We start from the raw sequence: 27,310 nt of genomic DNA, 5'->3' as shown, positions 1-27,310 counted from the left end.
ATTTGAATATATACTCTGGTATCACATATCTATTTTCTAAAGACGAAGTAATATATTATTAAAATAAAAATAATATATTTTTTCATAAATTTATTCGAATCGAAGATTTGTCTCGTAAATTTAATATGTGAGATATCTCACATGTGCTAATTTATTTAGTTTAAATAACTTTGTAATAAATTTTATATATCAATTTTTATATGTTATACATCTATCGTATTTTCTTATGGACACACGTGATATATAAGGATAAAAGCAAAAAAAGGGCTCACAGAGGCACATGGCAAAGGCCTTGGTGAAAAAAGAAGGTAATGAGTGTTCGAATCCCACAAAGGTGTATTCGGCCTTGTTTATCGCGCCCATATCGCGAGCCTTCCTCTCCCTGAGTACTTAACTGACCAAGCATATCCATGATTTACCCTTCCTTCACAGACCGGGGCAGCTCTGTGTGGGGCCGTTAGGTGTGCGGATCACACATAAAAGCAAAAATCACATATACAATAAAGCAATGAGTCAATGACACTTCACTAACTTCTGCACGTTAGCTGTATATATATATAATGATACAGACGAGGCGACGCATTAAACAAAAGCCCCCAAAGATCTCGCAGACAACCGATAAATCATGGTCAGAGCGGTGGTTGGAGATGAGCAGCAGCTGAAATTGGCAGAGAACCGCCTCACTGGCTCTGGTCTCCCATAGCAGGTTGGTGATATTCAAAATGTTCACTGCTTGGCATTGGATTTATTGGTTTTTTACAGATGTTTAATTTTGAATTTTGGTTCTTGGGTTTTTGCAGGTAGGGCTTGTCATCGGGAAGCTGAGTCCAAAGTTGGATAAAGGATTCGTGTATGATTTGGTACCGTCGCCATCAAACGATACCGGGGATCCGCCGTGTTCGGTCATCGGCGGCACTGGGGAAAATGACAGAAATAAAAAGAAGAATTCATTCAAATCTAAATCTCAAGCTGAGGCTTCAGCGCTCTTTATTGGTATCGACTGGGTCTCCGAGCACGCTCGCCAGGTTATATACCAGTTTTCAGCTCACGTTTTTGTCTTTTTACTTCTGCTACTTGATTATCTACTCATTTTTTGATTGTTTCTTTGATCTATTCCTCAACATTTATCATGATTCCTTTTTAACTTATACAGGATTGCCATTCTTAAACATTTCATAGCTCTAGCCTTGTTAAACGTTGGAGTAGATTTTAATGATGTCCTCTCTTGATTTTGCCTTCTAGGTCTCAAGGATGCTATTGGGTGGCATGAAGGTTGTTGGTATCTACATTTGGGTCAATGAAATCTCTTTCAAGAATTCAAAAACAACGCTATGCCAGGTTTTGTTACATTTGTGCTCATACTTATATTTTCTCTATTTTGTGCTATTTTTTAATGCTTAGGGGTGTCTAGTTCTAGCTGCTGCCTCAGGCTTATTTTATTAGTAGTTCTGAATACATAGTGACCAATAATGTATCTAACCCTTCCTCCTTCTCTGTGTATGTGCATGTGGCATGCATCTTGTTTGTTTTATTCTGTGCATTTTACCGAGATTGTTTACTATGAGCCACCGTCTGTATTAGATTACATGGCACATTTCTTCTTTGCAAAAACTCAAGTGAAGATCAATGGTTGACACTTAGCACCACAATTTTAAATCTGTAATCTACATAATATGCACTTCTTCTTCCACATTTGCAAACTACACTCGCAGTTACAAAAGTGTTCTGTGTGCGGACTCTTTTTTTTTCCTCTTATAGTCCAATTCTCTATTATCGGCTTTCAATGAGCAGCTCTTGAGAAGCGATATTCTTTATGCATTGTGGGTGCTGACAACGTCTACCATATAAGCTGACATGGAAACTGAAACGTCTACTACTCGTTTTTCTTTAAAATATATTATAATTTTTTTCCAAACCCTTAAGGCTTCGGCCAAAATTTATAAATATATATATATATATATACACACACAGACTTTTGCACCATTTAAAATACTCAACCAAATATTTTACTCAAAATCCAAAACGCAGTGCAAAACGTAAAATCGTCAAACCAAAACCTAAAGCTAGCATTTTTCAAAAATAGCATAAACTCTTAAATCCTTTCAAAAACCACTCAAAAGCATGAAAGTCATAAAATCTTTAAAGTGCTGTAAAATCATAATAGTGCGGAAAACTAGCAATGGTCATCGGGTTATGTGCACCATCAATCCAGCAAGTTCAACCATCAAGTCCTCCAATATCATTCATAAACATCCTCATTTGCATCAAGTCCTCCAATATCATCATGAATATAAGGTCCAAAAATAAGACGACATAATCCAACTGCATGCAAATATAGGGAAAATGGAAAATAGCTAATTAATTTATTTTAATTGCTAAATTGATTGTGTTGATATGTTTATATGATTTTATAGTAGTTTTCTACTTGAATGCATTAAAATGAATTTTTAAAGGTTATTCGGGATGCGATCGAGGAACGGAGACCGATGACAGGAAAAAAATGAAAGTATTTTTATTAAATAATTGTTTTTAATTATTTAAAATAAGGTTGATGCTTTTTATTATTTTTGAAAATAAGGGGTTTTGAGGTGATTTTATATGAGAGACGTAATTTTAGCGATATACGATTTTCAAAAAAAATACGAACGTTTTGACAACTCGGCTAATAATTTCACAAACTTTCCTAAACGAAATATTTTATTTAATGCACTAATGGGCTTAATGGGCCAAACTAACCATGTTAATGAGCCTAAACTATTATCAAGTTTTATTTAACAAATAAAAAAAAAGCCTAAACACTACACATAAGTCATAACAATACACGCCCCTTCTCCCAAACAATTTACAAGGACTCTTGTTCTCTTACAATCACACGGCACACACCAAAAAGAAGCAAGGAAAGCTTCGAATTTCAAGGAAAATTCACCCAAGGTTTTCTCGTCGCCGTTCTTCGCTTCGTCAACGAAATTTCGTGCGTTAAATACGCAAAAGCACGTCATATTTCTTCTCTTTTCTCATCCATCACACCCTAATAAGTATTTGAAAATGTTTTGCATGATAAACAAGTAAACCTTTTATTTATTTTCGTTTTATGCATCAATATGGTTTTTAAAGCATGTTATTTGATCCAAAACATGATTTATATGTACATGTAGCAGCTGTGCGCAAGTGATGTGGCTCAGCCAGGGGGCTGGGCTAGGCCAGGTATCTAGAGTCCTGAGAGGGTGCACAAGGGTCTGGGTCAGGGGCTGGCTCGGTGGTTAACGTCCTAGGCGAGTTGCAAGAGTCCTAGCACTTGAAGGAGTCTTGGCTGCAGGTTCCTTCTGATTTGTGGGGCTTCGGCTGGAGGGTTCATGAGGGTCCACGGGAGGTGTGGTCTGAAGATGGCTCGGGGTGGCTCGGGCTTGGCTAGGTAAAAAATTAAGAATGGCTCGAGGGTTTAGTGCACGGTTCGATGTTAGGGTTATGTTGGCTAGGGTTTGAAACGTGGTTCAATGGGGGTCGAATCATTGTTCACGAGGGCAAAATAAAAATAAAAAGTCCATGTTTTAGATTTGGGAATTTTATTAAAGTTTGATTAATTCGCGATTAAAATGCATTAATAAGTTATAATTAAAGAACAAATAAAAAGCCATCGATTTAAGCTAAATAAAGATATGAGAAAATTTATGTAAGCCTAAATAATTATTTGGGATGGTCTAGAGTTAACGGAAATAAGAAAATGTCAAAATCGTGGAATTTTATGTCTAGGGGTAAAACGGTCATTTTGCACCTAGAAAATAGTAAACGTCATGGCAGTGGTCTGAATGCTGTTTTATATGTTAAAATGTTTATTTTAAATGTATATGGATTTTATGATATAATGTTGACACTAAAAGATATGTTGCATGTTTGGTTTAAAAGAAAAAGGATATTTATATGCATGGATTTTATAAAGTGATGAGAATATGAAATGTTGAAGGACGTGAAGTAATTGCGACTAATACGAATACGATGATATGTTAATACGTAAGGCCAAGGCTCAGTTGACGGGTGGGAGTGCCGCCGATGTCCTCGCCGTCTAGTACCGTGGTTACGTGTAGATGGATCCATTGCCCCAATACGAATACGGAAGTCACAACTAGCGATCTGAATTCAACGAAAGGAATACGTATACGTATATGATGAATATGAATATGTTGATGATGGTACTAATACGAATATGTTTATGTTGATATGGAAAATGTTTATGTTTATGCATGATTATGAAAATGTTATTTTACGTAAAAATATTTTCACTGTTGCATGTGATCTGTATATGTATTATTTGTTATCAAGAATATGGTGTGTTGAGTCTTTAGAATCACTCGGTGTGATCGATGCAGGTGAGTGTGATATTAATGTTGAAGGAGGTCTTGATGGTTGACTTTGCTGGACTGAAGGTGCACATAACCCGAGGACCAACGCTTGTTATTCCGCACTTATGACTTTTGTTTATGATTTAGGATTTTAAGTTTATGTTAAAGATATTTTCACGACTTCTATTATGCTTTTGAGTGGTTTTTGAGAGGTTGTTAGTTTTAGCAATATTGCTAAGTTAGGAGTTGAAAACGTTTGACGATTTTATGTTTTTAAACAATTTCCTTTGATTTTCAAATATAATTGGTTGTGTTATTTTTAAATGGTGTCAAAAATATTTTTAAGTAAATATATATGTATTTTTCAATTCGGCCGAAGGCCCGAAACTATTAGGGTAAAAGAAATTTTTTTACTAGTATTTTTTAAGCAAAACGAGTAGTGGCCATTTCAGTTGGTATCAAAGCAATGTTCCTGTAAAGGGTTGTGCCACCATCATTGCCGGAAAGCTCAGTTGTCAAGCCTCAATTTGTAAGTTTATATGCTTTATAGGATTTTTGTAATGTCACCTGCATGATTACATGAATTATATGTTTACGTCACATGTTTAGTAGCTTTTGAGAATATATGTATATGCTTAAATTGCTCGAAATGGATTAGAATATGTTGCATGATTAGAAAACTTAAATTTAAATGCATGTTGGTTATGTTAGAATTTGGAACGTTCATATATTTTGCTTCCTAGATGCGCACTTGTTGCCGAAGGGCAAGCCGAGAATGTTGAGTATCGTCATGTTAATGCACCCCCGCCTCCTAATGGGGATGCTGCTACGCGTGCACTGGAGGGTATGGCACGTTTTTTTGAGCAGTTTCAGCAGGCTCCTAGGCCACAACACGATGTTTATGATCAGTTTCGGAGGCTAGCGCCGAAGGATTTTCTGGCACCACCGATCCTTTTGCTGCTGAGGCTTGGATTCGTGCACTCGAGGTGCACTTTCGCAACTTGAATATGGGAGATGCTGACCGTGTGAGGTGTGCCACTTACATGTTTATGGATGATGCTTCTTTGTGGTGGGAAGGAGCTGAGCATGGTATTGACATCGCTATTCTTACGTGGACTAGATTCAAGGAGATACTCTATGAGAAGTGTTTTACTGCTGATGTCCGAGGACGATTGAAGTGGGAATTTATTACTCTCCGTCGGGGCGATTGAATATGTTTTGCATGATAAACAAGTAAACATTTTATTTATTTTCGTTTTATGCATCAATAAGGTTTTTAAAGCATGTTAGTTGATCCAAAACATGATTTATATGTACATGAAGGGGCTGCCATGCTCAGGGATTGGTTTTGGAACGTTTTTTACACGATTTAAAGAGTCTTAGGATGCACTTAATATGCTGCACACGAAATAGAAATAAGCTGGAACCTTGGATACACGTTTTGGTGTCAAGTTACGGTTTTAAGGGGAACCATGGTGCATGGCTCGGCTTGGGTGCGACCAGGGCTGGGCTGGGTCATGGTTGGAGCAGCTAGGACTCGAGCATAGGGGTTGGGAAGGAGTCCTAGCCACCCGAGGGCATGCGCGCGGTGTGGTAACTGTGCGCAAGTTATGTGGCTCGGCCAGGGGGCTTAGGGCTGGGCTGGGCTAGGTCTCTAGGGTCCTGAAAGGGTGCACAAGGGTGTGGGTCAGGGGCTGGCTCGGTGTTTAACGTCCTAGGCGAGTTGCAAGAGTCCTAGCACTTGTAGGAGTCTTGGCCGCAACTTCTTTCTGATTTGTGTGGCTTCGGTTGGAGCTAAGGTCAAGTCCTAGGTGTCCAGAGGGTTCATGATGGTCCAGGGGTGGTCTGGTCCGAAGATGGCTCGGGGTGGCTTGGGCTTGGCTCGGTGAAAAAGTGAGAATGGCTCGAGGGTTTAGTGCATGGTTCGAAGTTAGGGTTATGTTGGCTATGGTTTGAACGTGGTTCAACGGGGGTCAAATCATGGTTCACAAGGGCAAAATAAAAATAAAAAGTCCATGTTTTAAATTTGGGAATTTTATATTAAAGTTTGATTTAATTCGGGATTAAAACGCATTAATAAGTTATAATTAAAGAATAAATAAAAAGCCATCGATTTAAGCAAAATAAAATATGAGAAAACTTATGTAAGCCTAAATAATTATTTGGGATGGTCTAGAGTTAACGGAAGTAAAAAAGGTCAAAATCGTGGAATTTTACGTCTAGGGGTAAAACGGTCATTTTGCACCTAGAAAATAGTAAACGGCATGGCAGTGCTCTGAATGCTGCTTTATATGTTAAAATGTTTATGGGTTTTTATGATATAATGTTAACACTAAAAGATATGTTGCTTACTTGATTTAAAAGAAAAAAGATATTTATATTCATGGATTTTATAAAATGATGAGAATATGAAATGTGAAAGGACGTGAAGTAATTGTCACTAATATGAATACGATGATATGTTAATACGTAAGGCTAAAGCTCAGTTGACGGTTGAGAGTGTCGCTGATATCTCCGCCGCCCAGTACTGTGGTTACATGTAGATGGATCCATCGCCCCAATACGAATACGGAAGTCACAATTAACGATCTGAATTCAAAGAAAGGAATACGTATATGATGAATATGAATATGTTGATGATGATATTAATACGAATATGTTTATGTTGATATGGAAAATGTTTATGTTTATGCATGATTATGAAAATATTATTTTACCTAAAAGTATTTTCACTGTTGCATGTGATCTGTATACGTATTATTTGTTATCAAGAATATGGTGTGTTGAGTCTTTAGACTCACTAGGTGTGATCGATGTAGGTGAGTGTGATATTAATGTTGAAGGAGGTCTTGATGGATGACTTTGCTGGACTGAAGGTGCACATAACCCGAGGACCAGCACTTGTTCTTCCGCACTTATGACCTATGTTTATGATTTAAGATTTTAAGTTTATGTTAAAGATATTTTCACGACTTTTATTATACTTTTGAGTGGTTTTTGATAGGTTGTTAGTTTTAGCAATATTGCTAAGTTAGGAGTTGAAAACGTTTGACGATTTTATGTTTTTAAACAATTTCCTTTGATTTTCAAATATAGTTGGTTGTGTTATTTTTAAATGGTGTCAAAAATATTTTTAAGTAAATATATATGTATATTTCAATTCGGCCGAAACTATTAGGGTTAAAAGAAAAAAAAATTCTTGTATTTTTTAAGCAAAACGAGTTGTGGACGTTTCAATGAACATCCTCATGTGCATCATTCACACCTAGTGAGTGTAATGACTCAGCAAATGTTAACCGTGATTACAAGTGATAAATATACATCCACATGCAACAGTGAAAATTACTTTTAATAAAATAGCTTACTATGCATAAATTTTAAATCCTTTCCTTTCATCATGTAACTTTCCTTTCATCATATACATATTTCTTTCCATTCTATTGAATTCAGATTATTAATTGTGACTTTCGAATCAGCTGTTGGTCGATTGATCAATCTTACGTAGTACCATGGTACCAGGCGGCGGGGACATCAGCGACACTCACCCGTCAACCGAGTTTTGGCCTTACATGTCATCATATCATTTCGTATTCGTATTCATATTCGTATTCGTATTCGTCACAATCAAATCAACTCCTTCAAACATTTTATTATATCCATCACTTATAAAAATTCATGCATATACTTCTTTTTGAAACCAAGCATGCAACTTATTCTTTAACATTTTTCCATCATAAAATTCTATAATCTATCAAAATAAATATTTAACATTCATTACAGTATTCAGGACACTGTCAGGACGTCTAACATTTTTCATTTGTAAAATGACCGTTTTGCCCCTGAAATCCTAACTTCCCCAATTTACCATTGGACCTTAAAACGATGACCCGAATCCATCCAAACTTACCTTAACATCTTAAAATACACCCATAAATATTTCTTAGACTTAAACTTAAGCCCTCGACTAAATTCGTCATTCGTTTTAAAACTTGAACCGAAGTCCCGGTTTTTACCCGAATCAACTAGAAACTTCACCAAACTTCACCAAACTTTAACCATAGCTTACTAATACCTAACCATGCCCTTTACAACCCAAATCAAGCCATTTAAAACCCATAGAAAAGCCTAGAAACCTACTGAAAATTTCTGCCCTATTTCGAAAACCCTAACCCTAACCAACTTCAAGTCCTTCGAGCCTAGCCCTTAACCAACATGTCCAGACCCTATGCAACCATCCTAGGACCTAGACTGAACCCTAATGACTCTACTGGACCAGCCCTAGCTAGCCCTGCTCTTGCAGCCCTCAAGATCGCGCCCTTCATGCTTCGCGTGACCCAAGCCTAGTGTTCCATCCCTTCTCCTCGCACCAGCCTTCCCTCAACTCATCTAGAACCATGACTCAGCCCTCTTAGGACCCCTGGACCCAGCCCCAGCCGAGGCACGAGCCGTGCCCTTCAAGGAACCCGAACCCGAGCCCTAATCCCCTTAAAAATCAATTTTTCGTGCAGCCCTTCCTTAACCTCGTCTAGCCCTGAACCGTGCCCCTTAGGACCCTTAAACCTACTGAAAAACGTCTCATCTAATGGCCCTAACCTGGCAGCTCCTTTGTGCAACAATAACATGATTTAAAAAGTATGAAAATTCAAGTTTTAACATGTATAAGTCAAAGAAACGAAAATAAATAAGAGGGCATCATATTTTTCATACAAACATGCATATTCACACATAATATGGTATGAACGATGAGCAAGGAAAGGTTAAGGCGTTCCACGTACGAAAAACAATTATAGACGCGAAGAACGTTGGCGGATAGACGGGAGAGCCTTTCTGCGTTTTCTTCCTCAAAGTTCACGTGAAAAGCCTTGAAAATTAGTGTGTGTGTGCGTGTGCTGATGGAGGAGAAACCCTAGGATTCTAGATGTAGGAGGCGTGACTTTTAGTGTATGTTTAGGGTTTGGAAGCATCAAGTTTGATATAAATAATTGGGTGGGAGTTTAGGCACAATAACCTTGGTATAATAAGCCCATTAGGCTCATTATAATGTAGGTAAAATATTTTGTTTAAAAAAGTTTTCGAAATATTAGCCGAGTTCCCAAAAAGTCCTTATTTTCGTTGAAAATCGATTACCGGTTTAAAATACGGCTCAGCGCGTAAAAACACCTCAAAAACACTATTTCGAAAATTACCTATTAAATATGTCATATATTAAATAATTAAAAATAATCATTAAATAAAAATATTTTCCTTTTAAAATCTTCAATCTCCGTTCCTCGATCGCGTCTCGAATAACTCTTAAATCACAGTTTTATACATTCTAATAGAAAATCATATTTTAAACATGTAAACATGCCTACCACATTTAATTTATGCAATTAAAATAATTTAATTAGGCATTTTCCATTTTTCTTAGATTCGCATGTAGTTGTATTACGTTATCGCATTTTGTACCTTGCAGTAACTTGGCCGGATAACGTGAATAATGGAGCTCAGTGTTACTGAAAATCCGAGCCATATGGAACACATTGGACAACCTATGTTTATCATTACTGTTTATAGCTGTTAGGAATTTGAACAGCTTAATTTTTTTTGTGTAACATTTAATGATCATATATGTTGCTTACAGACTGTTAAAGGGGTTGCAGCAGCTGCCTCGTCAATCACAACTGATCAGAATGAGAGACTACTCATTCATATTAGTTATAGCCCTCTGAGGTAACCTTTCATACCTCATCTTCCATTTGTACTACCGCATTTGTAAGATTTTATGAAGTGGGTAAAGCTTGTGTTTCAGGTGGACTTGTCGAAATTGTTCGCTGGCAGACAATGTCGCTTCTAGCTGTCTACGGCGTTGTGATTTTAAAATGGGCAAAGGTCTTAGGTTCCCTTCAAACGTTCAGATGCACGTACTCTTTTGATGTAAGGTGTTGCTATCACTCTTTATCTTTTATGTTACTGATTCTCTTAGATCACTGAGCTATTCTGCTAATTATGTCATTGTTTATAAATGTTGGAAATATCCTTATAATATTCAATATTGGGTCACTCATGTGCTTATTTGGGGGAGAGGGATGCTGAAAAGTTTCCCTGTAGTTCTTATCCACTCCTTCTTATGTCTTATTCTCCTCTCCTTAATTTATAAACGTTGGGATAGTCATTTTCCATCTTGATGTGTGCATCACAGAGTCATATTTATCTCATATTCCCCATCCTCAACATATTCTAATGTTTGAAGAACGTTGTTTAATAGTAATAATCTAATGTGCAGTGATTATGTCTTGCATCTGAAGTGAAATAATCGATTAGCCATACCACCATTACTTCAGCTGAAACAATTTTCTTTCTGTTTCTGGCACCGTCATGATTTTGTGAGGTTTGGCCTTTTATTAGTGGGAAAGTTTTATCATTGGAAATTCTGGTTCTGACCGCATTTTATCTGTAGAGTTCAGAATATTTACATCTTGATTATAAGAACATGAAACTGAATGGTGGTTGTTATCTTAATTTTTACTTGTTCGCGAGTTTTTGTCTAATCGTTCCTCTATCTATCTGACTGACACGATTTCTGCTGAGAATAAATCTAGCAAGCGGACTAGGTCAAGTTATAGTAAATAGATGTTGAGTCCAAGTATCGATCTAAACTATTAAATAAAATTATTGCAACTAAAAACGACGGATTTAAAGATCAAGGAGGGATTCAACTTCAAATAAAGAACTAAGACACACAACGGTACGAAACTTTACTATGTTGACACGTGTAAAAATTCAATTAATTATTTAATTCTTGACAATCACGGTGAAATTCCTAGTTTATTTATTAAATGATTCATCGAGTTAAAAAAAAAACTATTTAAATATAACAGTCTAATTATTTCTAATTGAATTTAATTAAATTTAAATGCATTAAATCTTTCCGGAATTTCAGTCTTCAACTAAAACCGCACACTGAAACCAAATGCTATTTCTTATCGGTCTAACTATGTATTGATGACGTTTTTGTTGCTATATTTAATCAATAATCTTACGATTCATGATGAATCAACAAACATGTAAACAGTTGATCAGGCTATTAACAAAAAATATTAAATCAACATCGATCAATAATTAAAAGCGAGAAAAATAATATATTGAAAATAAACCAAATATCAAACAAAGTATTGTTTGGCTCTATTGTGGTGTTAGCCTGAAGAAATTTATTCCATAAAATTAAAACAAAGCAAAGGCACAATGTTTGAACTCATAAGAATAAAATCTAAGATGGAATAAGAAAATCTCAGTGTGGTTGTTTTCCTCCTCTCACTCAAACCCCAGCAGCTTCCGTCTTCCTCCAACTCTCTCTTCCCCTCTGCTGCTATCTTCTACGTAAAGTCTTCTGCCTCTCTCCTCTCTTTCACTGTTGTTCACGTGTAGTGTTTTATGTTCCTTTCCTTCTCTGCTTATCTCTTCCTTTTTCACGTGTAGTTCTCTGCTTCTTGCCTATTCTCTACTTCTTTTCTAGTTTTCTCTCCTGTACTCTTCTTTCACGTCTCTTTTTATCAACTGTTCATGGGCTTATTCCTCTAAATCTTTTAGCACATGTCAAGTTCAAAAATGGTAGATAAGAGATTTTCTTTCAAAACTTCAATATTCTTTAGGGAATAAAATATTATTCCTTTCTTTTGGTCATAGTTGTTAAAGGCGCGCTAGGCGCGCCTCAGGCGCTAGGCGGCGCTTCAGCGCCTCAGATGACCACCAGGCGAGCGAGCGCCTTTAGCGCCTGAGGCGCGCCTTTCTCCAGGCGACGGGCGGTCCAGGCGTTCCGCCTATTTGCAGCAGGCTTCTCTTTTATTTTATAATGACCCAAAGCCCAACTAAATAAGCCCATAACTAATTTCAGCCCATAACTAATTTATTTTAAAAAAATAGCCTAGTTTGCATGTCGATACGTATTCCTACAATAGTCCAAAGGCCCGCCGATTGAAGCTTCACGCTGCGCACCAATCTCTTTCTGCCGATTGAAGCTTCTGCGCAGTGCGCACCATCTCTTTCTCTCTGGTTTTTTGTTTGTCATCGAGTCAATCCACTCTAGCTGTAGGTCTTGTTCATTATAGTTTCTGGTTTTTTGTTTGCGCACCAATGACAGTAAACTTCTGCAGTAAATAGTTGTGGAGCTGGGTATTGGTAGGGGAAGTTTAATTGTTGACTACAATGGGGCTGTTTTGATGAATATTTATTTATTTATTTTCATGAACAATGAATATAAGAGGTTCAGACTTCAGAGTGATGAAATGGGGCATGTACTGCCTCAATCTTATTTGGAGATTAACGATTATATGGTGGTGGTTGTTGCAGTAGTATGGGTTTTGACAACCCAAAATTTTGTAGTAAGGGTGTAGGTCCCGGCAATGATGGGTTCATATTTTATTTTATTCTATTTTGTTATATTCTATTTAATTTATTGTTGTTTAATTATTGCAATATCTTGGTGTGGTAATGGGGATTCACTGTTGGGTGTATTGCTTTCGAGCCTTAATACATGGGAATACAATATCATGATTGTGAAGTATGATTATATTTGAGTGGCATTGTGAAATGGGGCATGTACTGTAGTTGTTCTTATGTTTCAACTTATGTACTGTAGTTGTTCTTATGTACTGCTTTCGAGCCTCAATACATGTAGTTGTTCTTATGTTTCAAGTTTCAACTTTCAAGTAACTTGGAGTTGTTCTTTTCTGCAGCAGATATCTAATTATGGCTTCTCATCCTCAATCAGAAAACACACAACCATATGGGGATAATAAGAAAGACCCCGGTTGGAAGCATTGTTATTTGAAAAATCCAAATGATACTAATAGTGTGACGTGTAGGTTTTGTGGCTTCACGCCCAATGGAGGAATTTTTCGAGCCAAACAACATATTGCTGGGAATTCAAAAAATGTAAGAAAATGCAAAGAGTGTCCTCAAAGTGTCCGTGATGAGCTTTTGAATTATATGAATGAAAAGAAGAAGCAAACATTGAGAGCTTGCGGTGGAATGAAGCAAGATTTTTGCTTTCTTGATATCGATGAAGATGAAGACGATGAAGAAGATGTACAACCAAGCAAAAAGAGAAGTTTGACTTCCATACACGAGACTGGAACTGGAAGTGGCAGTGGCAGTGGCAGTGGCAGTGTTAAAGGGCCGATGGATCTCTTTATCACCAAGAAGAAAACCAAAGGGGGGAAATTGAGGCAAACAAACATAAACGATGCTTGTGATAAAGAGCTTAGAGATCGAACAGTTCAAAAGATAGCTCGTTTCATGTATCAAGCTGCGATTTCTTTCAATGCTGCCCATTTAGATAGCTTCAAGGAAATGATTGAAGCCATAGGTCAGTACGGGCCGAATTTGAAACTACCAAGTTATCATGAATTGAGGGTACCACTTTTACAGAAAGAAATTGCCTACACAAATGAGTTGTTGAAAGAAAACAGAGATGAATGTGAGAAATATGGTTGCTCAATTATGTCTGATGGGTGGACTGATAGGAAGCATAGAACATTGATCAACTTTTTGGTTAATTCACCCAAAGGAACAATGATCTTGGAATCTGTGGATGCATCCGCCCATGTCAAGACTGGAACCCTGTTATTTGAGTTGCTTGATAGATTTGTAGAGCGTGTGGGAGAGAAAAATGTCGTGCAAGTGATTACAGACAATGGCAGCAATTATGTTTTAGCTGGTAAGTGAAGTATTGAAATTTTATTTCCTTGGATATTATATTACATATAAGTTATAACATAATTTGATTCTTTTTTGTTTTGTACATTTTTTTTGTAGGTAAACTTCTACAAGCAAAAATACCGAATTTGTTTTGGACTCCATGTGCTGCTCATTGCATTGATTTGATGTTAGAGGATATTGGCAAAATTGAGGTGGTTCGGAAGACTATTTCTAGAGCAATTGCTATTGTTGGTTACATTTACAATCATGGAGGTGTTTTGCACATGATGAGAGAATTTACTGGAAACAAAGAGCTGGCAAGACATGGAGTCACCCGTTTTGTTACTACATTTCTCACTTTGCAAAGCCTCCACAAACGACAAAAGGCTTTGAAGAGAATGTTCATATCAACACAGTGGATAGAAAGTAAATGGTCAAATGATATAAAGGGTAAGAAGGCAAATGATACTGTTTTCAAGCCTTCATTTTGGAATAATGTGACATACACCCTTAAAGTGATGTGTCCTCTAATGATGGTTCTTCGCATTGCCGACAATGAAACAAGGCCAGCGATGGGTTATATCTATGAAGCTATGGACAGAGCAAAAGAAACAATTCTCAAGTCCTTTGATAACAACAGAGAGAAATGTAAAAAAGTGTTAGAATTTATTGATGCTAGATGGGATAATCAGAATTTATTGATGCTAGATGGGATAATCAGCTTCATCATCCTTTGCATGCGGCAGGATACTACTTAAACCCATATTTTTACTATCACAATCCGAAAGTTGAGACGGATGCAGAAGTCACAAATGGGTTGTTTGCATGCATACAAAGATTGATGCCAAGCCATGACGTGAGGGATAAGATTATTATGGAGGAGTTGCCGGTATATAAGAACTCGGAGTCATTGTTCGGCAACGAATTTGCCATTAGAGCAAGGAATAATAAAGACCAACCAATGGCGCCTGGTATGTGTTTTTTTTGCAAGAAGTTAAATAGTTAAATACTTAAATATCAAATGAAAATGATGAGATACATTTTTTTTGCAGCGGATTGGTGGAAAATGTTTGGCAATGGTACTCCAAATTTGAAAGAATTTGCTATCAAAGTTCTTAGCCTCACATGTAGTGCTTCGGGTTGTGAAAGGAATTGGAGCATATTTGAGCATGTGAGTAAATACTATTACGGTATTACATGACTTCTTTCACTTTTTTTTTTTCAATTTATAGTTTATGATGGTTTCGTGTCACAGATACATTCAAAGAAAAGGAATAGACTCGATCACAAGAAACTAAGAGATTTGGTATATGTGAAGTACAATCAAACACTCAAGGCTCGTGCGGCTAAGAAGGATAAAAGAGATCCTATAGTTTTGAGGAATATTGATGATTGTAATAATGAGTGGTTGATTGGAATGATGGAAGCTGGAGAGGAACCTGTTTTTGATGATGATGATGATACTTTGACATGGAACGTTGTAGCAGAGGCTGCTGGAGTAGAAGAAGAAACCAGATATACTAGACAACAACGGATCTCAAACCCTATTTATAGGGGAGCTTCAACTTCTAGAGGCAAAGGTAGGGGAGGACGAAGAGGTCGGATGACAAGCCAAACTACTCATGCTCTACAATCACCAATGGATGTAGATGAAGAATCTACTGACGAGGGAGAGTTTGATGATGATGAGTTGAAAGATGATTATTCAGACATTGATGAAAATGTGGAGGATGGTGATGTGGATGAAATGATTGAATTAGAAAGTGATTGATCTGAGTCTAGATTGTTTTGGAAAAATTAAATTGTCTAGCATAAGATTTGAATGTGTTGATTTATCGACAATATTGAGATATTTTTGGTTTTTATTACTTGAAGCTTTTTATATTTAGGTTTTCATATAGTTCATTATTATTAATAGTTGATTTTTAGTATAACATAAATATATAATACATTCTCTCTATATTATCGCCTCGTGGCTAGGCGATCGCTTTTTGTCGCCTAGGCGTTCGGGCGCTAGGCAGTGGCTCGTCGCCATGACGTCACCTAGCGCCTTGACAACTATGCTTTTGGTATTTTATTGCCTTTGAAGTCTTGTAAAATCATCTCATCTCTCAAATTATGTTTTTTTCTATTTTATTCAAATCTATAAATATTAATTCAAATAAGCATATAATTAGGGATAACAATTACAAATAAGTACAATATATTATAAAATTAAATCCCTAAAATCTGTATAAGATTTGGGTTTATCACTATTTAAATATGTTTTTTGGTCTGGTGAGACATTTTTCCTTTGGGATTAAATCACTATAGGTTGATATAACTATTTACAAAAATTTTAAGCTCCAATTAGTTGTGCATTATACTTGTGGATTTTTCCTCTGTTTCCACGACTTTTGTTGTTAATTGAAGTGAATACCCTTGATTGAAATGAATCCTTGCTTAAGTGATTTATGTGTTTTACAAGCTCTTTTATTGTATTCAAGTGTTGATTTAGATGAATATTTGCTTCTATTGCTCATATCTGGTTCTTTTGAACTCAATGATTCTAGGATGCCTGTAGTCCATGAAGATGGGTTGGATGTCAAAAGGTTTGCTGATGTTCTTCGTGACGGAATCATGATCCATGCCAAGGAGCTTGCAGGTGCAAAGGCTTTGATCAATGGGAAAGTGGTAATTCCACTCAGTTTCTCCTTTTTTTGGTTTGGGCACTCTAAATTAATCAAAAGGGTCTGAACGTTAAATAAGAGGAAGGTGTAATGAGGAACTATCAGACCGTTGAATCAGAACATCTGGAAGTTGATAACCCGTCTTAAGGATTGGAATGTAAATGAGTCCAGATTGGATCTTCTAGATGATGAGATGCCTCTTCCCCTAGCCAGATGATCCATGAATTGGGACAAGTCCACTTAGCGCATCGCTTCCTTCTACATTTTATCACAATATTGACACACTGAAGTACAAGTTATCATTGCAGGCTTCTTTATTTATTGATATGACCAATCTTCATTTCTGATCACTTCTAGTATTGTATGAACATGGTTTGCATATCCAATCAAAACTGAATGATATTGAGATATAGAAGTAGAGGTCAAGAGTTTCTTCGGAACTAATTTGGTCCTTCCCAGCCAGGATAAAATAGAAAGGATAAAACTAATTTCTGCAGTTGCCTGCAAGCAAATAGCTCTGTCCTCTCCCTCTAATCCTGCAATTTATCTTTCTCCTGAGCTACTGAACGAATTTGCTTCTGAGCGTATTACGTTCTGATCTTTCTTCGCCTGGACGTTAGGTGACTGAAGACGAGATGTGTGCATCCGAGGGTTTTCATGAAGTGGAATTTCTTCTACCTTTGTTGCAACATAAATACACGGAGTGTATGTTTTAGTCCTATTCTAAATTTGAATGTCATTTAAATTATTAATGATAATTATTATATTTTTGGGGGAAAATCAGGTAACCAAAAAGAGGTTTTTGGTCTTCTTCTCGTTGGTGGCTCTGTATGTTCTCTTGCATACTTGAATTCGAAGGAACCTATTTCGCAAGTTTTGATTGACATCAAGGTAATTCCATCTTGTCCCTATTTTTGGAACAGATAATCTTTGACGCTTTTATGATTGCAAACCAAAAAAAGACCATTAGATTATTCTAATGCACTTGACAAACATTTTTATTGTGAGATGGACAACTTCTGTTGGCCACTTCGAAACTTTTTTCATTTGGCCTTCACATTTTTTAATTTCACAACTTTCATTCTGCTCTATTTGTTCATTCATGATTCTCGCTATGATTTCTGTTTGTACAACTTATAATTATGTTAGTGGTAAAGTTCATGAAACTTACACGCATAAAGAAATGTAAAGATAATATATCAAATTCTCTGAGTGACTAATTATGTTTATCCGAATACAATGTTGTGATCTTGGGTCTTCTTGTAATCAGGAAGACATCATAAGGAGTTTGGAGAGTAGACTAGATATTATGTGCGACGAAGCTGATAGAAAATTTGAATCTGTCACCAAAGATATTCAGGAAATAGACAACCATGTATCAACTGATAATTTTGTGCTAAATTTAGATCTTCAGGTGCAAAGGTACCATCTTGAATCATTAAAGCAGTTTACTCATCTGTTCATCTCTGTCAGTTTTAAATCAGTTCCTTTCATCAATTAGTTGCTTAGTTCGGTGCATTCAGTTGACTAGCTTCCATTGCTAGTTAAACATCTATACATCATGCACACTGTGCGGTGATATCTTTGATTAATGGCTACTTCTTGTTTGGTCGGTATATTGTGAGTCAGAAAAAATGAGTCTATGCTATAGATTTTAGTTATTTTGGAAAGAGAAATGAAAAAATGCATCTATTGCTCTGACACATTGACCCTTTTTCTCCTGTAAGCCTTTTCTAATTTCTACTAGGAAAAATTTAAGCCTTAGCCTTTATTTTCTTATTTACTCTGTGTTGGAAATGGAAATGCCCCGAGGAATGCTGCCAGATAGGTTCATTGAAAATTTGGCAGTAGCATATGAGGTGAACCAAGTCCTAAGGTCAATCTATTTTTCGTTATCCCTTGGTCAGATTTTAATTTCAAACTCATCCAATCTTTCACGTAACTGAATTTTTTCGAACTGTGAATTGTCACCAATTTACTTGGCTAAAATCAAATTCTGCTTCTGATAAGTAACATCAAAGGCATACATACTTTTAATGTGACACTGATACCAAAATTCTAACATTGCAATCTATCATTTCCTCGAAGAGTACTTGTTCCATGGCTTGAGGGGCACTTACATATGTGACTATATTCAGACATCTGAAACAGTCGAGGTTGGTTACTTTCCCTTTTATGAATAAATAGTTTCCATAACTTGGTTTGCTGGAGCAGATGATGCTGGGTATAGTTTACAGTATCACGCACTTGTGGATATTTCAAACATGCTTAAATAGAATACTTAGAGAACAAATATATTATTGTTTGCAAACTCAATAGATATTCTGCAAAAATGTTTATATAGGCAACACCCATAACGAGGATGTTAGTATCTCAGTGATTGTTAATCAGTTGATTAAGTACTCTTCGTTTTTATGAATGATGGCTCCATTTCTAAGACTTCATTAGCTTGCTGAAATACTTAACAATGCCATGTTGGCTTAAAATGGATGGACGCTCGTCTAATGACCTTTTTCTGTTTCTTCTATTTGATTCAATATTTGTCTGGATGAAAAAATAATCATCCATCTTTGATAGAGAAGCTGTGTTAGACTTAGAGCTTTCAAAGATTCTCAAGAAATAAATTTAATTATGAAATCATTATTATGAATTATTACTTGCTAAAGATCTGAGTTTTTTAGAATGAGGCAACAGTCAGGTGCATAACCACGAAACTGGGTGCTCTATGGAGGAGAAGCTCCTTTTGCGTATAAAATCCCACTTGTATGAAGTTGTGGCATAACTTATATGCTATGTTAGTGCATATTGTTTTTGATGTGTTCAACTTTTGATATATTTGATGATTATTTCCTACTTTTTGGCGAACTACTTTCTCCAACATTATAATAAATCTTTAAATCCATATTATATCAATATATCTTTTGAAAAATATTTTTTTCTAGATACTTCTTATATTTAATGATAATAATGTATTGTGTTAAAATTTGGATCTTTAAAAATACTTCTGTGCCAGCATAATAAATTGACAATAGGTGGGGAGCTAAAACAGCTGAATACTAAAAGTTTAAATCTCTTTTTTTTTTCTTTTATAATTTCAGGCTCTCAAAGATCATTGCAATGAGCTAATGTCTAGAAGTTCCAACAGATGCATCGGAAATTTTAGAGCCGGAATCTGAAACTCCAATTTTGGTGGCCCCAAGTACCATATCCTTTTGGAACATAGCATCTGGTTCATCGTCAACTAAGCTGGATAGTTCACTCGCAAAGAATATCAGGGACAAAGCAAATGAGAAATCCAGTGATTCAGGTGATTACACCATGGTGAAGCTATCTTTGTTGATTCTTATTGTCTCTATTATACTCGGGCTAGCCGTGAATGCTCTCCGGGTCTCTTAGTTGAAGGTTTTTTTGGAAGACGGTAAAACGGGCGGTTGCTAGATTACATGAGTGCTCTCTGTTTTTTTTTCTTTTTGTTTCGGTTGTCAACCAAAACTTCCCAAGGACTTGAAGGGTACGTTATAGAGATGGTTTAACGGAGCTGCTCCAAGTGCACACTTTGGTGGGTCTGAAGTTTCTTGCGAGAAAGATCCATTATCTCCTGCCCCGATACTTTTTGCTAGGTTGGGAAAAGACCTTTTTGGCAAAACCAAGTGGATATCTCGTCATTTCATCTGTAGCATTCTTGTTTTTATACTTTGGTTATCATCGTATTACTTCCAGCTTTAGATGGATAAAACTCATTTTGGTCCGAAAATAGAATTCGTGGGTTATTTCTTTTTGAATTACTTCAAGTCATCATGTATTTATCTACAGTTGCTAAAGTGTAAGTAATTATGACCAACCTTTTGAACTTGGAAGTTACATTATATTTGTTTGAGCTGTTGGAGGGTATGGTAAGTGTTAAAAACTATTGAAGTGCACATCAGAAGGGTACGAACAACCCAAATATTTAAGGTGCTTGTAAATAAATTAATTAAGATTAGATTTTAAACATAAGTTGTAAGTATCTACATAGGTATATGATATATTTAAGAAGAAAAGTAATTTTGTATAAATGACCTAAAAATGAATTAAAAAAGTCAAAATAAATGCTCAAGTAGACATACATACAAATATATATTAAATTAATAAACTGAATAAACATATGTGAAAAATAGTCTAAATATTATATAAATTAATGAAAAATGTTTATTACTGATTACGTTTAATAGCAAATAAGTGTCATCAAATTATACCAATATTTGGTTATGTGTAGTGATCATCTCATCTCATTTTGCCAATAATAAGTCTCATGTGATTAATATCATCAGAGAAAAATCGTTTTAAATTCGTAGCTTTAAAGAGAAAATGAGATAGGAATTAAAGTAGAAAAAGAAGAAAATAGAAATAAATGATGAAAAATAGCAAATCATCTCCAAAAATTTCGAACAAGTTAAACAAAACTCTTCTTCCACCTAGCAATCAACGTGTATATGAGGTGTAACAAAATCATCAATCGATTTTACCCAGAAAATCATGGTTCACAAAGAATAGTTTCTGAAAAAATTCAAGACATTTGTTTTTATTAGATATATTCAACATATATTCCTCCTTCTAGAATGATTTTCACCGTGGTTTTAAAATAAAAAAAGGTTCAAAATGTTTTCTAGTTTAAATATGTGTCGATCGATCATCCTTCGAGTCACCAAAAGTACAATTTTTTGTCATCCGAAACGAGCTTGACCACCATTTTGGTTTTTCAAAATATGGTAATGATCTGGTCCGAATTTGAAAAAATGAAAGTTGTATATCGTTCGAAACTACGTTATTCCAAGCAGTGCGTGACCAGTAAAGCAGCCACACGCGCCACACACTAGCGCTTGTACCTCACGCATCGGCTAAAATCTGATATTCAATTTTCCGATCAATGTCCGGCCTGATTCCAGCCATTTGGTGAAGCTTCATATTTTTTTGGACATGTCTTTGATTTAATATTAATTTATAATTTTTAACAAAAACTGTCTGACATAAGTTTTGTACAAAATGAATTCCAAAATGTTCCAACATCTAATCATGATCTGACCCATTCTAAAGTTACTTAGATTATATTTATAAGAATTTATATTGGCTTGATCTCATCTACCGAGCAAAATAGTAAGTTATCGAGGTGATGTTCTACTGTGAGTTCACTATTGATGTTTCTTCATTATGATAATTTTGGCATTCAGCCTGTAATTTTCAGCAAAATTCAGAAACTGTCAATTTATTCATATATATTGCATCATATTGTGCATTTCATATTTTATTGACCATATTGTTATGCATACTTGAATTATTGGTTCCTGACTAGTTGCCGATCGGATATTGACTGAACTACAGAATGAATGAATGACTGAATGATTGGAGCTCTGAAAAGCAGTCAATGTACCGGATTTTTAGTCACTGAACAATGTGGATTCGGCGTGGAAAATGAGTTAAATGAACAATGGGTTTTAACCCTGGTAAATGGTTAATCTGATAACGTGAATTTAGTCCAAAAATGCGAGTTTACATTGGCTAGTAAATGATCAATTTTTTGGATCTTGCTTGAGTACATAGATAAAAGTATTACATTAAATGTTGGTGGGAGCCACCTCCTTAACCTACGATATTTACTTCAGAGTTCTGAACATTTATTGCATTTCACTCTACATTGTATTTCGTGATGATATATTACTACTGGTGGATGTCATCTCATATTGAATTACTGCACTGATATATTATCATTTGACATGTTATAACTATACGTAGGCTCAATTTATTCTCTCACTAAATCTTAAAGACTTAACATCTATATCTTTCTATTAACTGTAAATTTCAGGATTACATGACTCCAAATATGATGAAAATTATAGAAATTGAAATATTGGCTTAGCATGACCGTGTAATTACGTTTATCTTTCATTCGAGATTGAACTGATATTATTTGGGTTATCTTTTTTAAAGTCAAAGATTGTACATGCTTCCGTTTTAAGGTCCAAAATACAATGACGTAATCCAACTGCATTCAAATCTAGTGAAAATGAAAAATGACTAATTAAACGGCTTTAAAGGTATGAATTAATTATGATGTGCATGATTACATGTTTAAAATAGAGTTTTATGTTAGGATGCATAAAACTGTGTTTTAATAGTTATTCGAGACGCGATCGAGGAATGGGGACCGGAGAACTTATGAGGGAAAATATTTTTATTAAATAATTATTTTTAAGTGCTTAATATGTGGTGTATTTAAATGGAATTTTCGAAAATGAGGTGTTTTAATACGTCGAGTCGTATTTTATACCGGTAATCGATTTTCGATGAAAATAGGGACTTTTTGAAAACTCGGCTAATATTTTCACAAACTTTCCTAAAAAAATAATTTAAATATTAACTAATGGACTTAATGAGACTAATATACTAGGTTAATGGACCTAAGCTTGCACCATTAGTTTTAATTAATAAATAAAGCCAAAAACCCTTCCCAAACCCCACACAACTCACGCCCCTCACCCTAAAGGAAATACTAGGACTCTTTCTAGCTGAAGCACATGGCCACACACACACAAATAAGGGTTTTCATGTGAACTTGGAGAAAATATTCAGCAAGGGTGGCCTCTCCGCCAACGTTCCTCGCACCGCCAAGTTGTTTTCGTGCGTAATTAACGCAAAGGCACGCCTTAATCTTCTTTTTCTTATCAATCACACCATATTACATATGTGATGCATGAAAAAAATATGAACCCTTGTATTATTTTTGTTTTTATGCCATAATATGCCAAGAACTCAAGTTTTTGTGATCCAAAACTTATGTTAACATTGCACAAAAGGGCTGCCATGGTAGGGGCATCATAAGGGACGATTTCCAGTAGGTTTAAGGGTCACAAGAGAAAGGGCTAAGGGCTGGAAAAGAGCTAGGGAAAGGCAAAAAACGAAAATAGAATCCTACACGACTAGTGTTCTTCGGCTAGGAGTCCTTGATGGCCACATCTTCTAGCTGCTGTTAGGGTGTGACCAAGAGACCTAAAGGGGTTGTACGATGGTTCAAGGGGGGCTGCATAATGCTAGATTCGAAGGGCTAGGTGATCGCGTGAGTAAAGGGGGGAGCCGCGCATGCCTTGGGACGAGTTTGAGGGGCTGTGGGTTTTAGGCTTCTCAAGCTCGGTCCAGTAGGGTCCATAGGGGTCCAGTATAGTCGTAGGGTCAACTAGGGGCTGGTCGTGGTGGATAAGGGTTAGGGCCGAGAGTTGCATGGGTAGATGGCTAGGGTTTTCAAGTTAGGGGAAGGAAAATTCAGTAGCTGGTTTAGGCTTTTCGAATGGTTTAATGGGTTTGAATTGGGTTTTATATGGTTTAGTCAGGTGTCCATAAGCTTTGATTCAAGTTTGGTTAATTTTCGAGTCCATACGAGTCAAAACCCGGATGTAGGTCTAAGTTTAAATACGAATTGAGAAAATAGTCGAGAAGCTTAAGTTTACGTCTAAGAAATATTTATGGGTGTATTATAAGGTGTTATGTTAAGTTTGTAATGATTTGGATTGTCGTTTTAAGATTTAAGGTTAAATTGGGAAAGTTAGAGTTTCAGGGGCAAAACAATCATTTTATACCTGAAAAATGTTAGAAGTCCTTGCAATGCCCTGAATGCTGTAATAAAAGTTAAAATGTTTATATCAAATGTTTATGGAATTTTATGATGAAACATTAATGCTAAAAGACATGTTGCATGCTTGGTTTAAAAGAAAAATGATTTATATGTGCATGAATTTTTATAAGTGATGGAAATATGAAAAGTTGAAGGAGGTGAAATGATTGTGACCAATATAATGATACGATGATATGTAAGGTCAAGGCTCTGTTGACGGATGAGAGTGTCGCTGATGTCCCCATCGTCCGGTACCGTGGTAATACGTAGATGGATCCATCAACCTACAGCTAATACGAAAATCATAATTAAGGATCTGAATTCAATAAAAAAAGAAACATGTACGTATATGATGAAAAGAAATATGATATGTTAAAAGGAAAATGTTAAAGTTTATGTCACGGAAAGCTATTTTATTAAAGTATTTTCACTATTGCTTGTGAATGTATGTGTATTACTTGCTATTATTGTTAAGGTTTGCTGAGTCAATAGACTCACTAGGTGTGATCGATGCAGGTGAGAATGAGATTGATGTTAATGGAGGTCTTGCTGGTTAAACTAGATGGACTGAAGGTGCACATAACCCGAGGACCGTCGCTAGTTTTCCGCAAATAAAATTACATTTATGATTTATGATTACTTAAAGAATTTTATGACTTATGATGCTTTTGAGAGGTTTTTGAGAGGATGTTAGAGTTAATTTTATTTTTGAAATAATGATAGTTTAGGTTGGTTGACGTTTACTATTTTATGCTTTGAATTACTTTCTCGTGAATTTTTAAATAATAGTTGATTTATTTATTTTAAATGGTACAAAATTACGTTAAAATATAATTATGTACATTTCGGCCGAAAGTAGTAGGAAGAAAAAAAATTAGTATATTTTAAAGAAAAACGAGTAGTGTACGTTTCAGTTGGTATCAGAGCAATGTTCTTGCAGAGGGTTGTGTCACCGCCAGTTCCGGAAAGCTCAGTCGTCAAGCCTCAAGTCTGTAAGTTTAATTGCTTTACATGATTTTTATGAGGATACCTGCATGCTTACATGGTTTATACATTTACATTACATGTTTAATAGCTTTTTGAGGTTAAATGTTAAATATACTTAAAGTTGCTCAAAAAGGGATTAGTATGTGCTGCATGATTAGAAACTTAGATTTAAATGCATGTTGGTTACATTTATAATTTGGAAAACATTCAGATATAATGCCTCATAGACGCGCAATTAGTACCGATAGGCAAGTTGAGACTAATGAGGATTGTTAAGGGAATGTACCCCCACCTCCTAATAGGGCTGCTGCTACACGTGCTCTAGAGGGCATGCATTGTATTCTCGAAAATCTATGGGGACCAAATTGCAAAATTCGAACTTAAGGGCTTAATTGCACTTAGCCGAAATTCTAGGGGGCTAATCCGAAATTTTGAGGAGTCCAAGGACTGAAATTGAGATAAACCGAAAGTTCTAGGATGAATATGGAATTTTTGAAAATTCAGGGACTAAATTGCAAATTTTAAAATTCTAAGGCCTGTTTCGCAATGTCCGAAATCCTAAGTGTTTAACAATATTTTTCGAAATATTAGGGCCCAAATTGAATTCAAAATTTATGGCGCTAAAATGTAATTTTCGAAATTTTGGGACAACAATGGCAAAAGTCGAAACTAATTGGGGTGAGAAGGCTATTTTCGAGAATTTAAAGGTTTAAAATGCAATTTTTTCGAGAAACAATAGGGTCCAAGTGTTTAATTTTCGAAAATTTTGGGAAAATAATGATAGAAATTCCTTAAGTTTTAACACGAATAGATTTGACGGTGTATTCGTCGCAGGGAGAATATTCATTCTAGGTGTAGCTTCATACGCATTACTGGATTCAGGAGTTACACACTCATTCATATCCGGTACATTCGTCAAGCGAATAAATATTATACCCGAGGATATGAGATTGGGCTTCAACGTTTCTATTCCTTCCGGTGATCAAATGATCACTTCAAGCATTGTGAAGAATATGGAGCTTCGTTTGCAAAAAGATGTGGTTCGGGCAGATCTCATCGTTCTCCCAATACCTGAATTCAACATCATTCTTGGTATGAATTGGCTATCATTGAATGGAGCTTCGATAGATTTTCGGCAGAGGTCAGTGTCTACTCGACCGCCCAGCGGGAAACCTTTTTTCTTTGAGGCAGGGAAAAACAAGCATATGCCGCACATCATCTCCTGCATCAGTGCGAGGAAACTTATGAGACGATACTGCCAAGTTTTTATAGCATGTGTTTATTCAACACATGTTCCTTTCAGTCTAAAGCTAGAGGATGTTGAGGTCGTCAGAAAATTTCCTAGCGTCTTTCGTGAGGACGTTTCTGGCATTCCACCGGACCGAGAAGTGGAATTTTCTATTGAGTTGATGTCGGGCACTGCCAATTTCTAAGGCACCCTATCGTCTAGCACCCGCCGAGATGAAAGAGCTAAATGATTAAATTCAAGAATTGTTGGACAAAGATTTTATTCACCCTATTTGTTCTCCATGGTGCGCACGAATATTATTGTGAAGAAAAAAGATGGTAGTGTGCGACTCTGTATTGATTATTGAGAGCTGAATAGAGTCACCATCAAGAATAAGTATCCCTTAACTAGAATAGAAGATTTATTTGATCAATTGCAAGGAGCATCGACGGGACACCATCAGTTGAAAGTGAAAGAGTCCAATATTCATAAGACGACTTTTAGGACTCGATATGGGCACTATGAGTTTATGGTCATGCCATTTGGGTTGACCAATGCGCCAGAGATCTTCATGGATCTCATAAATCGCGTATTTCAGCCGTATTTGGATCAATTCGTCATAGTTTTCATTGATGACATTCTCATTTATTCAAAAAACCGAGAGGAGCAAAGTCAGCACTTCAGAACGACGCTACGAATACTGCATGATAGAAAGTTATTCTCTAAGTTCAGCAAGTGCGAATTTTGGCTTGAGAGAGTGGCGTTCTTA

The 27,310-nt window shown here is 36.0% G+C and overlaps 1 protein-coding gene and 1 pseudogene across 1 annotated transcript; both read left to right on the top strand.

Annotated features, from left to right (window-relative positions):
• The first annotated feature begins 472 nt into the window (after positions 1–472).
• Positions 473–20,534, top strand: LOC142547407 (uncharacterized; annotated as a pseudogene).
• Positions 12,110–16,094, top strand: LOC142547406 (uncharacterized). The gene is made up of 5 exons (XM_075655689.1): positions 12,110–12,478; positions 12,595–14,034; positions 14,133–14,986; positions 15,068–15,186; positions 15,271–16,094. Exons 2-3 carry the CDS (start codon positions 13,065–13,067, stop codon positions 14,771–14,773), a joined length of 1,611 nt encoding a protein of 536 aa, XP_075511804.1. The 5' UTR covers positions 12,110–12,478; positions 12,595–13,064; the 3' UTR covers positions 14,774–14,986; positions 15,068–15,186; positions 15,271–16,094.
• Positions 20,535–27,310: the final 6,776 nt, after the last annotated feature.

The sequence above is a fragment of the Primulina tabacum genome, chromosome 5 (genome assembly GCF_025594145.1).
Source record: "Primulina tabacum isolate GXHZ01 chromosome 5, ASM2559414v2, whole genome shotgun sequence".
Taxonomy (NCBI): domain Eukaryota; kingdom Viridiplantae; phylum Streptophyta; class Magnoliopsida; order Lamiales; family Gesneriaceae; genus Primulina; species Primulina tabacum.
The sequence above is the reverse complement of the archived record's forward strand: the minus strand, read 5'-3'. Positions and strand labels throughout refer to the sequence as shown.

Coding starts and splice junctions, on each gene's coding strand:
- LOC142547406 (XM_075655689.1), top strand. CDS start 13,065: ATGGCTTCTCATCCTCAATCAGAAAACACACAACCATATGGGGATAAT. Junction 14,035..14,132: donor CAGCAATTATGTTTTAGCTG/GTAAGTGAAGTA, acceptor TTTTTTTTGTAG/GTAAACTTCTACAAGCAAAA.